The sequence below is a fragment of the Trachinotus anak genome, unplaced genomic scaffold (assembly GCF_046630095.1).
Source record: "Trachinotus anak isolate AG129_WGS33_773 ecotype Australia unplaced genomic scaffold, CSIRO_AGI_Tana_v1 ptg000010l, whole genome shotgun sequence".
Taxonomy (NCBI): domain Eukaryota; kingdom Metazoa; phylum Chordata; class Actinopteri; order Carangiformes; family Carangidae; genus Trachinotus; species Trachinotus anak.
In genome coordinates, this window is record NW_027273861.1 from 9,783,606 (window position 1) to 9,798,729 (window position 15,124).

Here is a 15,124-nt window from a genome sequence, read left to right on the forward strand (position 1 = left end):
CTCCTCCTCTCTCTCCACAGTGAAATAAAGTTCGCCCACTCACGAGTAAAATGGGAAAGACAGGGATGGTATAACTCCATTGCTTGGGAATTTTAAACAGGGGAAAGTTGGCATCACTCAACATCTCAGCTCTACTAAACTCAGCCATGAATATTTCCAGACTGTGGAAAAATGACCCTATTCGCAGTGCAGCAGAACTAAAGCATTAGGCAGAATTATAGGTGGATATGCCCTGCTTCCATATATTAGAGCAGGTTGAGATTTGAGCTTTTAGTGACACTGGAGGTGGTTGTTGGTGGTTTCTGAATGGAGAAATCCCTGGGGTCAGATTTTAGATACAAAACTAAATGGTGAACTTGTTGAACTTTGACCATGATCAGATGCACAAACAGTCCTTTCCATGACTTATGAGTGGTCAAATACTGGGAAACGCACACCACACACACCCGCACAGACACACAAGTGCTGGGGAGAAAGACAGAGCTTATTTCAATGGACTTTCCTGCTGTCAGAATGTCTGGTATGCATTAGCCACAGACTCCAGTGGGATAGCTGGATCCACAGCATGCGTGCACACACACACACACACACACACACACATGCACGCACACTCACAAAAACAAGGATGAAGAAAGACAAGACAGAGAATCCCACTGGGGTCAAACACTCACATCTCTAATTAAGTGTGGTTGAGAATAAGTCTCATAAAATATTTTTCGCTGCCGAATGTAAATGGTACAACATCTAAGATTGTGTATGAAACTTTAAATATAAAAAGCATCTTATGTTACATTAACATCTGGGTAAATAGCTCAGAAATGTAGCTATTAACATATACAGCAATATGCATGAAAGCAACCACAGCATGAACACACTATTTTACTTGAAAACTCCCTCTATAAACACTCTCTATGATCTCTATCTTACTCACTCTTTCTATTTCTCCCCTTGCTTTCTTTAAACTCTTTATAAAACTCTCTTTTATTCTGTTAGTTTTGGCTCAGAGAACATAGGAATGACAAATACGGTGAGCCCGGTTTGAATGTGTGTATATGTGGTGCATCTGTGTGTGTTTTTGTGTATGTGTGAGAATGATCCAATATATGGATAAATGCTCTAGAAAACAGCTGTTGTTAAAAAAAAATCATGTTTAAACATAAAGAATGTGATGTTTCCTTCTGGACTAGAGCAGAAAACCCCCTCAGGACAGCTTTAAATATGGCTGTCAGCATGACCTCATGCTGTTATTTTCATACTTTCTCAAAATGTAACTGGGTTCAAAAACACTGAAGGAATATAATGTCAAAAGTTTTATTTTGAAAGTGGAAGTGGGGTGGAGTTAGGCGGGAGGATGTGGAAGTGATGGGGCATTTTTTTCCACTGCTGTTTTTTTTTCTTTTTAAGCACTATTTGGTGGAGTGAGGTCAGTGTGACCTGTAAACTGTGTGTTGAACTTTTTTTGACTAAACCATTATTAATAACGGTTGAGATCTGAGTCTATTCATTCATTATCCTTTCAACAATAAAGAAAACTCAGCCTGATGGCAGACGCCTTGAGACTGAAATCATAAACAGTAGCCAGTTCAGGGTTTTTACTGGCAAATATATGCTGTATTTCTACAATTTCAACAATAACCAAAAACCCTGTCTCTACCCACCAAATGTTGCTACTCTATTTCCTTGTAAAAAAAAAAACAATTATTAGTCCGTTTTCATTGACATCACACAAACCACCCGTACAGTGGCGGGAGAGCTGGAGAAAAACGTGCATGCTGGGATCAAAGTTGCCAAACCAGAGAGAGGGGACCACATGGCTCCCACAAAGCAGCACTTATCCAAAATCTGAATCAGTCACAGTCTGACCTACCGGACTGCAGCACCAAACCCCAAGACACTACCCAAAACTCACAAAAAGTCATTTTATAGTACTCCCAAAGTCTTGAATATGATCTCATTGCAGTCTGAGACTTGAACACAGCTGCTCTGAGCCTGAAAAATGGAAGATGAAGTTTGCCCTCGTATGGCGGCACATACCTGGGTTGACCTGTGACGTGGCGGCTCCTAACAGGCAGAGGAGGATGATCAGGAGGAAGTGAATGTCCCACAGGTGCTTCATCCCAAACACATGCACAGAGACAAGCTTCCAATCTGAAAGACAAGATGGAAACAGCAGGTTACACAAAATAGCAGTGACACAGTTTCATGTATAGCTTGACTTTGAGGCTAAAACAGTTAAAAATAGCTCAGTGTGTAAGCTGCAGCATGAACACATTTTATTTTGTGTTTACTCCTCTGTATTCATGGGAACCAAACATTTGTGTAGATATATAAGGGGAAAATTGGGGTTTAATTGGAAGCATGTTTTTATTTCACTCAATAAAAGACATAATAATTGCCACCTAACAGTGGAATTTCCATTTATTTACTGCTTTATCACTCCATGAGAGAAAGCCTATTAAATTCTAACTGTGGTGATATTTCAGTATCAGTCGTACAAGACAGAATAGTCTCAGTTCATATGCAATTAAAATGCAGTTTTTTTTATTTTGTAAGTTTTCATAACGCACACTAATTGTAGGAACAAATGATGAACGAATGAATGAATGAATGAAAGGACAAATGATGGAGGAACAGGGGAAAGAGACACTGAGACACTGAGTCACAGACATGACTTCAGCTGGACAGACGCAGCGCCAACAAGCCGCCTCCAACTGACCACTTAGTCCAACAGCAGAGAAAAACAACTAGTTTCAACCTGTTTCTGTCCACATTTCATTTATGTTTTCACTGCCCAAATCTAAATATACAAAAAAAAATGGACAAAGAAGTAAATGCAGTAATCTTTGTTAGCTTGACTTTAAACTTATAAAGCTTATTAAATGTGAAGCAACGAGACAAAAAGCTTTCACTTACTGAAGTTTTGCTTCACATTGTGTTGTTATCTGATCATTGCCAAGTTAACTACTTGGGAAACCAACTGGGACATTTTCACTGCTGCTCAAAGTCTCTGTTATATAACTGAGGTTAGTTTTAATTGTTCACATCGTATTAATCACAACTTATGTAACAGAATTCTGTTATTAGTTAGAAAGAAACATCTGCATCTTAAGTTTTTTTGATGCTTTCTTAACATTTTAGCTACTATGTAATGATTTTGTATCTTTCTTGCTGTACAGGCAACAGGCTCCAATGTAAATACTAAAAGGCATGACCAAAGCAGGGTTATCTAAACCCAATTACACATGACACAAAGCAAAACTACCAGAGCACTGTGGGAATTTTCATAGAGAGACACGAGAGTCTGTGTGTGTGTGTCTGTGTGTGTGTGTGTGTGTGTCTGTGTGTGTGTGTGTGTGTCAGACGTTTCCTGGTGTTCATCACTGGCCAAAAACAACATTTTCCTGACATCTCCGCATTGAAATAACAGAAGGATCAGCAGCATTCTGCTCAGAGCTGTACTACTTGGGTCTGGACAATAGGACAAGACTGGACCTCAGTACAAGCATTCATGCACATACGGTCCAGTCAGCTGTCAATGGCTGTACTGGTCTGTATTATAACTAAAATGTTGCTTATATTCAACGGGGCGTCTCCACCAGCAGGAACTTTGTCTGCTAATGCTCCGGTTAACCTCTGTCCAAATGAACCTCTGACATATATGAAATGCAGGTTCACATATGCTGCAATCTGTCTATGGGAAATAAAGCCAGACGTGTTGTTTTTGAGCTCATGCCCACATTTACTCTATTTTTGACTAGCATCAGTAGATTTGTAAAGATATCTGATCTTAAAGAACTATTCCCTCAGCTCTCCAGATTGCCTGACTACAGCGATTGGACATGAGCATTTGGAAATACAACACTAATCTTTCTTTAATTCAGGACCAAGTGCTCAAGCAGACCTTTAAAGTAAACCTGCAGTAAAAACGACCTCAAACTCAAACGCTCTTGTGCGACCAGTGTTGATGAATTTGGTGACACTAATTACGACCTGACTTGCCTCTTTCTTTGTGTCCTCACACATAATCTCATTGCTTTTCTTGCATCCATTTCCTGCAGCTTCAGGTTACAGCCACTTCCCACTGAGACTCCTTTACCAAGCTTAACTCCGCTTGGCTTTTCATAGCTAATGAAACACAAACACCTGTGTGCATTTGGAAGTCAAAAATATGTTTACCATGTGCTGGCGAACATTTATGTAAGGGCCGCTTGTGTTGTATAGAGGAGGAGCATTGACCTTTGGTTCTACATCTGGAGACTCTCAAAGGACCATACTGGTGTATGTCTGCATGTTTTAGCCCATTTACTGCAAATCACAGACTTTTTACAGTAGTGCTCAACATTTAGGAAAGCATTGCCTTAACTGGAGATGGAGGCCAGTCTCTCCGTCGTCAACATTTTTAGTCCAGAGTGAAATAGATCCCAAACTACAGGCTTGATTACCATAAAACACAGCACAGATGAAATGGTTTCCTTCATCAGGTCAAAATGCTTCCTCAAAGACTTTATGCACGACGGGATATATCTGAACCTGATAAACCAAATTCACATCTGCCTCAGCTGTGCTTTCAGATCAGTGTTATCATACATAGCATGCTATGAAGCTGTTGTTAGCATGTGATCATGTTAAATGTTAACATCCTAAATTTAGCACTGACCTCAATACACAGCCGGAGCTGCTGGTCTTTGAGCAGAGGTTGACAAAGCATAGGTTAACATTACACACAGCTGAGTTTAACAAGATGAGTCTTATCCTAACATGGCCACTACACCAAGGAAAAGCCTTTTAATTTAGGTAATACCGTAGCCTTTCTCCTGGCACCACCCACACACCAAATGCTACATGTCGTGCCCCACTAGTGGCGAGGATGTAACACTAACACAGTTGTTTTTCATCTGTCCATTGCACTGTACGAGCATGACAGCCTCATGACACCACTGGCATGGTTACTGACTGGTCTTCTTAAATTGATAAATGTATTTCATTGACACTTTATTACCACAGCCATGTTGTGTACATGTCAGTACAGTACAACTCACGTACACTTTAATATAGCTTTGAAATTGATCAAATATTTCTTAACAGCCAGGTCTCAGCACATATCGGTGTAGGAAGAAGTCTGCTGTGTGGTGCATTCACATGGTGGTAAGAAGCTCGGATATCTGAGTTTTGACAGTCAGTTGGTCACCAGCTACTGTGCTGTTTGAAAATCATACCAACATGACAAACACTAAGAATAAATGGACTTAGAGAAAATGACAATGAAAGTCTGTGTAACAGACAAGTGTTTAGTCTCAGATGTTGAAGTGTCCCACCAGCACATGAACACACTGACCCAGAAGACTCTTCAAGACAAGTAGGACTTAACTTTCAGCATTGACATGTACTGAGATCAGTGACTGCCTGAAAGTAAGTGAAGGAAAACTGCTTTTATCGATTTTAAAGGCTATGGTAGGTTTTAGAGAGTAGTTTGCTGAAATGTAAAATGTTTGTGGTTTCCAGTAAATGCCTTAAATTGGTGAAAACATCTTTATTTGGTTTAGTGATTGCTAAACTGAGGATTTCCTGCACATCAGTTGCATTGCTGTTGCCTCCTTTTTTTTTGCAGCTGTGTTCCCGATACCTGTATGAAGCAAACAGCTGTTATTCCACAACTGGCTTCTGCTTCAGTAACATCACATCAGTCAGCAGCGCTGGAGTAATGGAGGCACAGGTTCACAGTTCTGGTCTTACAGGAATACAGCAGGAAAAACTTATTTGTGTCCTATCTCGGTTCCAAAAATGATGTATTCCAGGATTTTTTCCTTCATATTTCAAACTTTTCAGGGAAAAACTGCATAAATATGAAGTAGAAAGCTTGTAAAAACATTGTTCAATCATCTGAAGGGTAAATTATAACTTACCATGTATAAATTTCACAAGTGTCCATGCCTTTTATTTATTGCTGTGATTTATTGCTCTTTCTCATTAAACTTTTTTTCATTAAACTGAGTTTTTCCACACAAAGGATCATTAGCCGTATAATTTCATAATGACTACACTTTATTCCATCAGTTATTTCATATTAAAAAAAATATTCCAACAGCTACATCTCACATTAGCAGTTCATTTTCCCAAGTAAGAGTAGAAGAAAGAGAGATGGGGTAATGGAGACAAAGGAGCAGCTGCACAAACCCGTCAGTCATGACTTTATTCTCATGGCGGAGCGGGATGAAGGAGCAGGAAAGAGAGAGGAGATCTAGGTCACGTAGGCTTCCTAACCTGAATGTCAGAGCAGAGCACGGAGAGACTGCAGGTTTGTCCGAACCCTGTTATTCAGCATGTGGGACTGTATACTACGTCCCAGTGAATAATTTTTTTGAAATTCTCCTTTAACATAGAAGCACTTCTGGAAAAATATATCCCTCCATGCGCTGTATCGCTGACATTTTACTACCAACGAACACTCATCCAGCAAAGACCAGCAGGCACCAACAGGCAGAGTTTGGTTTGTGTATGACTGGTCTGAGGTGAAGTCTGTGCTTCTCTGTAACCATGGCTCCCAGGTAAAATGCTCAACACTGCTCAGAAAGTATTTGAGGAGTCGCTGTAGTAAAACTGGAGAAAGAAGAGGTCAAGATGGACGTACCAGAGTTGTGTGTGTCAAAGGGGAAGTAAAATGAGAGATACAACAGGTATCAGAAAAGTATTGTTGGAGGATCATAGTAATAAAAGCAATAAAAGTACAGTATATAGATGTTCACTATTCTACACTGCACTATATTCAGTATAGCCAATGTGTATTGAGGATTGCCCTATGTGCCCTATATGTTGCTCTTAGGAATGCTAGCGGTGTGGGCCCTTAGTGCTAATTAGCAAATATAATTATGACATGCTAAGCTAAGATGGTAAACATTAAACCTGCTTAAGCATGCTAGCTTTGTTATTTGCCATTAGCATTTAGCTCACAGTACCTTAGTACAGCTTCACAGAGTCTTTCACACCACAACACAGCACACTCCTGCGTCACATTTATGAAAATACATCACACTCAAGGCCACTGACACTTCTGAAAGCTCTCAGAATGGGAACAAAAAATAAGCCTGAGCTGAAAGTGTATAACGTAATCAAAACAAGGCCCTTTGAAGTAGAGACATGTGTTTGACACTTTTTCACTTTGCAAGCGTCCGAGGGATAATTTTCTCATCAAATATGACTCAAGAGCGTTACAGGTTGTGACCAAAGTGAGAAGACACAAAGTCACAGAAAAAAACATTACTTCACCAGTTTATAACCATAGAGAATGAAAGAGACGTAACAGAGGGGAGTTTCACATCAGGTCCCACCTTCACTGCAGCACCTCCAGACTATAAGTTAGATTTGTCTGGGCAATAACTCCTAAAGGAAAACTGGCCTCATATATTCCTACTCCAGACGACTCCACACTGTCCCTGAGTAAAGTATTTTTAGCCATCAGCGTGGTGACGAGACCTGTGTGTCACTCCAACTTTGTATGCCTCCAAACCCAATATCAAGATATTTAATTTTACACACACACACACACACACACACACACATTAAGAAGGCTTTTTTTTTTTCTACCACATGTGTGTCTTCTTTGGGGCAGCAAACATTCATTTCTAATATATTCAAAGTTCAATCTGTGTTCATAGGGAACCCGCCCCTCAACACTCACAGTTATGTGTCAGCGCTCACAGAGACAATATTCAACAAGGATGGGAAACACAGTAGAATTGTTTTGCTATTGTCTGTATCATTTTGAACCACTGATACATTATAACACAAGCTCATATTCAGTGCATCCAGTGGCCAAAGGCTCTATAAATAATACTTCTGAACTAATTTCACATTATGTACCATTTAGTCTCTCAGATTCAAATGTTAACTGTACACACACACCATCTGTGCCCAGGAAACTTTGACCACCAGGGGCCTCACAGCAGGCCCCTAGACTCCAGCTCCACTGGTCCCATTAGTAATCCTATATTTGGATAATTAAAGAAAATATGTTTGTTTTATATTCCATTTAAACTTTAATTTGTGTGTATTTGGCAATATAAATGTAAATGGGTTGCATATGTGTGTGTACATTTCTAAAAATACATGTAGAGCCTATTTGAGCATACCTGCATTAATCATCTACAGTTAGACTGACTTTTCTGTATCTGAAAATCTGTTTTAGCATGACAGCCATTTACAGTGCTGGTACTTTCTCGGCGTAGATCCCATACAGAAACAAAACCATATGTGGTAAATGTACCTGAATGTGGTGGCAAATTACTGTATCCACTGTACCAGTGGGAGTTATGTCATTTCACATCGAACACAATATCACTTAGACCAATATCTGTGTCCAGATATATTCATAGATATTCAGACATTCAGCATTTCCGAAAGAACAAACTTTGACCACTCTGACTGAAACTTTGTTTGAATTCAAACAGCTTATTGTAAACACCCCATGGTAATAGGCAGAAAGCAGAGTTTATTGTATCAACAGGAGCAAAACGTTCCTGAATAGAACGACTATTGACTTGAATTTCTGCTTCTGGGGAAAAAAAGTCTGTGCCCCATAAATATCATCTCCCCCTTGGCTCGTTCAGGAAATGGTGAAGGACAGATACTCCCCTCAGAAACCCACAAGCTCACACAGAGCTCAGCCGAGAAACACACACACACACACACACACACATACACACACACACACACACACACACACACACACATACACTGTACCTACATTTTTTAATCTGAGGGACAATGCGTTAGAGATTCACTGTTGAGCCACCAAATTATTATGACTCAACTAACTATTCTAGCCACTTTAACAAATATTAAGACTTCACACACCAATATCCAGCTCCATGTTTACTCATTTTACATCCCATAAAACTTGAAACACACTCATGCATTCAGAGCTCATTGCCATGTCCTCCTGCAGATCGCTCACACTGCAAACAGGATAGTGGTTTTACTTGTTTAATTCCCAGGCTTTCTTGTTTGTATAAATAATCTGATTTTCTTGGGAGGGTCAAGCCCAGCACAGAGTAACATTGGTGTACCACCAGGTCCTGCACTCTGGGAAAAGCCTGTAAAGTCAACACACAGGTTTACTTGGCTCTGTTCCCTGCCTCTGTCTCTCTCTCTCTCTCTCTCTCTCTCTCACACACACACACACACACAGCAGCGTCAACATTTGGGGTTTTACATGGGCCTCGGCAGATGAGGAAGCAACCAGCAGAGGTTCAGAGGGTCAAGAACAACTGAATATTTCACAATCCAACCACCCATAACCGACCTGGTACTGCTGCCGGTAAAGATCTCTTCTTTCATGGTCACACATCTCAAACACAGGCCATAATCCTTGTTAAACTGTTTGACCTCATGTTGATCAAAGTGAGAAATTCTTTCATGTGACAAGTTAATTTGTAAGTTTGACATAGAAAAATGTTACAAAGTCAGGAGATGATCAAGTCCATCACTGCAGTTCTGAGCCAGGAACATGAATGTCTGCACAAATCTCTGGCTTTGAGTGAGATATCTCACTCAAAGCCAAAATGCAAAGCTCATGGTGGTTGTAGAGAAGATTCACCGTAAGAATATATTAAATTCTATTTCACAATAATAACAACCATTTCAAAAATAACTCACCAACAGTTTTAATTGCTTCACAATTCCCCACATTTTTGGGAAGAATCCAATAATGGTACTGTATGAGCGTCACAGTGGCCCTCATACAGTATGGAAATTTTGTTTTTAGCTCTTTATGATGGGGCATCCAGTGGCCTGGTGGTAAATACCCAGACCATATAATCACAATGTACTTGCTTCAGTTCCAGCTGCAGGACTCTGTTGCAAGTCCTAACTCTTTATCCCTCATCGTCTACCTTTCTCATATCAACTGTCCAATAAAGGCAAATAAAAATTAGCCTAAATAAACAGCAAATAATGGAAACCATGCTGGGCATATGAGCGGCTAAAAACAGGGCAGATCGCATTTCACTCATGTCCGTCTCCGCCACTTCAACCCAGAAATCATGGATAGGCCTTATAGCTATAAACCACATATACAGTATGGGTGTGTGTGTGTTTATGCTCGCTGTTGGTGCTGGGCCTGACTGCTTTACAGTATGCCCATATGCTATGCACCATAACCATCCACATATGCTTCCTATTATATCCTCTTGGTTCTCCCTTAAGGCTGTAACATCACAGGTATTTTGTGTTTATGGGAATGCATGAAATCCAAATCACACTTCACAATCAGACCCAGGTGGAGCCATGTAAACACACAGCAGTAAAATTTTAGAATAAGGCACACGTATGTGCATGTCGGCTAACACACACACACACTCACACACACACACACACACAGATGTAATTAAATTGTCTCAACTGGAATAGAAAACAATCCTCTATTGTCTGAGTGAGATACAACACCTGGGGGCTCATAATAGAATATCACACACCCTCACACAACACACATGCACGTATGTAATGATATCAAAGTCAGATCCAACCTTTGTTCTATAACAGAGTGGATTAGAACAAGATCTGCTTCATAAGCAGATGTTTTACAGTAATATGAAACCGAAAGCTAAAAAGCTGAGGTTCTGTGCTGCTTCAGAAGCTGAAATACTCGACATATCAATGGCTTTATATCTGGTGAATCTTGTCACATATTTCTCTCTCCGTACCGTCTTTTAAATCATGTTCTGTCATGGTCTTTAGAGGTGATTCCTGAAGGATACACTCTCTGTAATGTAACAAATTTCTCCTACCTATATACTATGTGATAAAACAAGGGGAGCTACTGAAGCTGCTTTCACTTAGGTCAGACAGGCTCTGGCAGGAGCACACCTGCTCTCACACCTCACTGATGGTGCCATTAGGGACCTAGTTGCCTGAGGATGTGAACTGTTCAAGCCGATGTGCAGGTGCTTGTAAAAGCTACCAGCTGATGTTTAGAGGCCACAAGGGAGGAAAAAAAATGAGAAACTGCAGGAGGGACTGCAGGCCCACTTACTTCACCTGTGAACACTCACAGACAGAGTCAGCATCTGTATTTAATCTACCTGCTAAACCCACCAACATAGACCCATAACTGTTCAATGTGAATATCGTGCAATGACAAGGCCTGTGTTTGTTATGTAAGGAGAGTAGCCTGAAATCCTTGACTGGAAATCCATTTTGATTGAATATCCAGGCCCTGAACTTTACAGCTACACTGTCAGATTGGAAAAACAGCAGCCCACGCCAAGAAGCTCTTTTTTTCCATTTCCCCCGTTAAAGGAAAGGTCCATCCCCAGCACGCTGCTTAAATCAGGAGCACTTGTACATTCAACAGGAAAAGTATCTGAGCTCTTAAACAAAGTATATAATGACTTTATTAACAGCACTGATTAATGCATCTTACAGTCAGCACTGAGGAAGGAGCTTCACCTTTGTTGAGGACAAAATCATATTCTGTTCACTCACATAATGAATGAGGAAATTCACACATAGGCATCACTGACACTAACAAAATGGGATAAGCACTCAGATCTTTTACTTTAAAGTAAAAGTATGTAAAATACTCCATTACAAATAATAGAAAGTATCATAAGCGAATGTTTTACTTCATGTATCAAAAGTAAAAGTATTCATCCATTAAATATAGCTGATATATTATCACACTTAATATGACATTATTAGATTGGTAAAACTAATGCACCAATGCTAGTTTTAACTACTTCATATACTATGTACTAGGATTAGGCCTTTTCCAAATGGTCACAAATGAATCTAAGGGGTGAGATGGCTTTTACCTAATCTTTTCTTTTTTAAATGTGAATATTGGAAAATTTTTAACAGTTGTTATAGGAGAAACATCTCTGCAGAGGAAATGCAAACAACAGCTAGACATCGGCAACATGACAGGGGGTCACAACCCTGTGGCTGCGGCTTGTGACTCCTTATAAAAAAATCATAAGGAGTCACAAGCCGCAGCCACAGGGTTGTGACCCCCTGTCATGTTGCCGATGTCTAGCTGTTGTTTGAAAAAGGTTGGGAATCACTTGTCAATGACAATGCTTTTTTTTTAATATTGTTTAATGTAATGTAGTTTAATTGTAATGTAAAACCTGCAAAGTCACCTGTGACTGCAGCTGTCAAATAATGCAGTGGAGTAAAAAGTATGTTTGCCTAGAGAAGTGAAAGGAAAGAAGAAAACAGACATATTCAGCTTAATTATCTCAAAATTGTACTGAAGTACAGCACCTGGCTAAATAGACGTCAACATTGAGATAAAATTAGATGAAAGAACAAGGAGGTAGTAATAGCTTTATAAAAAGCCCATAGTTGTCCCTACAGCATGATACGTCAGCATTGACAACTCATTCACTGACTAAACGGTCATTCGTGCACAGTGCCCGTCTGCAGCGTGTCACGAGGTCTTTTTGATGGTGAAATATTACCTCAGATCTTCCCTGACAGCCTGCGATTAGGACAGGCAGGGGGAAGAGAGACGGCGAGGTAGAAAGACGGATAATGAGTATCAGACAGACAAACAGACAAACAGGCAAACAGAAAGAGGCAGCCACATGTAAACGGGTGAGAGAGAATGAAGAATGACTAAGGGAAAACACCAAGGCCACATGTGCAAACACGGAGGAGGATTTAGACAGCGACTACTGAGCGTTACTGTGTGTGAGCATCTTTCTTTCTGCTCCTTTATAATCATTTGGATTGGTGATCGATCTGTGTTCAGAATAAGATCACCGATCATCTGCCTTCTCTGTAAAAAGCAGCCTTATATTAACTTCATTCATTTTTCCAAAGTGCAAAATATCACAGAATCAGTTGAATTGAAGTCATATTTCACCTCTGGTTTAAGAAGTGAACCTCAAGCTGGAGACAAACAATGAGACTCAGTAATAAGCTGAACAGAGGCTCAGTGTCTTTAGGCTTCATGTAACCTAATCACACTCAATCGGTAGGTGATGAGTGAGGTGCTGGTTTGGGCAGGGTCGAAGTTCAAGCATGTGCGGGATGCGTCGTCAACCGCACAGTATTTCAGGGGCGGTGTTCCTGAAAAAGCTGCTATTTATACCAAATTACAGTATGCACCTCAGCTGGAGAGAGCGCACAGCTGGTTTTCTCTTGCCAGAAGCATTGATTTGAAAACACTTCCAATCAAACAACGTCAGCGTCGAGTTACAGCTAAGCTAAGTAAGCACCGGGTGCCTCCTGCGCAGGATTTTGAAAGTGGGGTTGAAATTACAGCCTTTGCTGTGGCATGTGATTAAGGTCTGTATGTGAGGATGTCAGTCAGCCTCTGAGCTCTAGAGGGAAGGGCTACTAATTGAAATGACATGTTAGAAAGATGCAGTGATAACACAAACCTAATGTGGTTCCATCTGTTTTCTCTCCCTCTTTCTTATTCTATCTGTCTGCCTCTGTTTGTCTGTGCTTGTTCGTCTTTGTATAAGTTAAATTACACCCACATAATGGAGTGAAGGCTTGGGATCAGATCCTGTGTGAAAGCTCCCTCCCTCTCTATTTTCCAACTGTCTGAGCAAATAAGAAATACTGAATATGAGTACATTAACCCCTCCCCACTGACATCCACCACAGGCATTTCATATATTTCCCTGTCATGACCAATGCCTTCTCTATTCTGCTTTGACAAAGAACTTATTAACCCTGATAGAGATGGTTTCCTAGCCCAGATACTCTTACACCGTTATAAATTGGCAATATGTGGTGATCAGTGTGTTCCAGGACTTAAGTTGTGGTCAAGTTTTGTAATGTTAGTTTTTGTTTTCTGCAACTTGCTTTGCCTTGTCTTATGTGGCACTGCACTGAGAAAGCGGCTGAACCTCAGTGGAGAGAGGAAAATGGATCAAGGCAGAAAGTATATTTCTCTAAAGAGAAAAAACTCAAATCACAATGTGTGATGGACCAGTGCTGTATTCTGCTTTACCAACACGGCTGGAAGTGCAGAAATATGACATGATACTGTCATTTACAGAGCAGCTTGTATGCATGCACAAGGATTCATTTAATGTGTTAATCTGTAATCTCTGTAATAATTTAATAATTGTGAATAGTACATTCAAAAAAGAGTTTGAACTGTGTTTCTGCATTTCAAGGTAGAATTTCCCTTTAAGCGCTAAAAGACTGAGTTGTATCATCTCTACAAATCTCAGCACAAAAAACAGTAAACCTTTCCAAAGCACCTAAAAGTATCTGCTGTACACCCTGACTGCAACAAATAATTATATTCATCATTAATTTATCTATAGATGAGAAATAATGATGAGAATTATAAATAAACAACAAATATGTGACAAAATCACATATATTTAAACTAAAATTTGTCGTTGATTAATTCCGTTCTTGTTATGAAGGCCTTGAGGTCAGCATCAGCTGGCCATATTCTCAACAAAAACAAAGAGCAGTTATGTGTACAGATATAAAAACTGCCCAGTCACACACACACACACACACACACACACACACACACAAACACACACACCTTGACATCTCCATAATAATTGTTCCATTGACCAGTCTGCTGCTTCATATGTCAGAGCTGTGAGCTTATACATATTCTTAGCTCTTCAGATAACTCCTCTGTGTTGGGTTAACTTCAGTGAGGTAGAAAAGAGGCCTCTGTGTGGACATCGGTCACCCACATACCACAGCAGGATACCTACATACCATCTACGTAACACCTACATAACACTGAAGAACATACACACCACCTCCATGACACCAACGCAGGATGTGAACTCACGGGGCAGAAATCTTTTTCAAAGCTGTAACTTGAATCTTCAACAATTCATCAGCTGACCACAGTCAACTTGGAGAGAATCTAGGCAACCATAAAGACTCAGTTGTTCAACTTTTCCAAAACATTCTTCTAACTTCTCCACCACAATAAAGCAAACAAAGATGTGTGTGCGCATGATGCGAGGCAGTGAAATAAGAGTCACATAATTTTTATATTACACTTTTTTTACCACTCGTAAAAAAGGATAGTTGGTGCCATTCTGCACAGCAGTGTAAACACTGTCCAGACAGACAAATCACACCAAAATTATTAAAGCTCCAACACGTCTGATGACGCCGAATTTTATGC

The 15,124-nt window shown here is 40.1% G+C and overlaps 1 protein-coding gene across 4 annotated transcripts in view; it reads right to left on the reverse strand.

Moving 5' to 3' along the window:
- ddr2a (discoidin domain receptor tyrosine kinase 2a) overlaps positions 1 to 15,124 on the reverse strand; it is a 29,817-nt gene that overhangs the window by 14,005 nt on the left and 688 nt on the right. For all 4 annotated transcript variants that reach the window (XM_071487410.1, XM_071487409.1, XM_071487407.1 and 1 more), the window contains exon 2: positions 2,035 to 2,148. In XM_071487410.1, coding sequence (XP_071343511.1) covers positions 2,035 to 2,116 — 82 coding nt within the window. In that variant the 5' untranslated portion in view covers positions 2,117 to 2,148. The remainder of the gene's footprint in view (positions 1 to 2,034; positions 2,149 to 15,124) is intronic.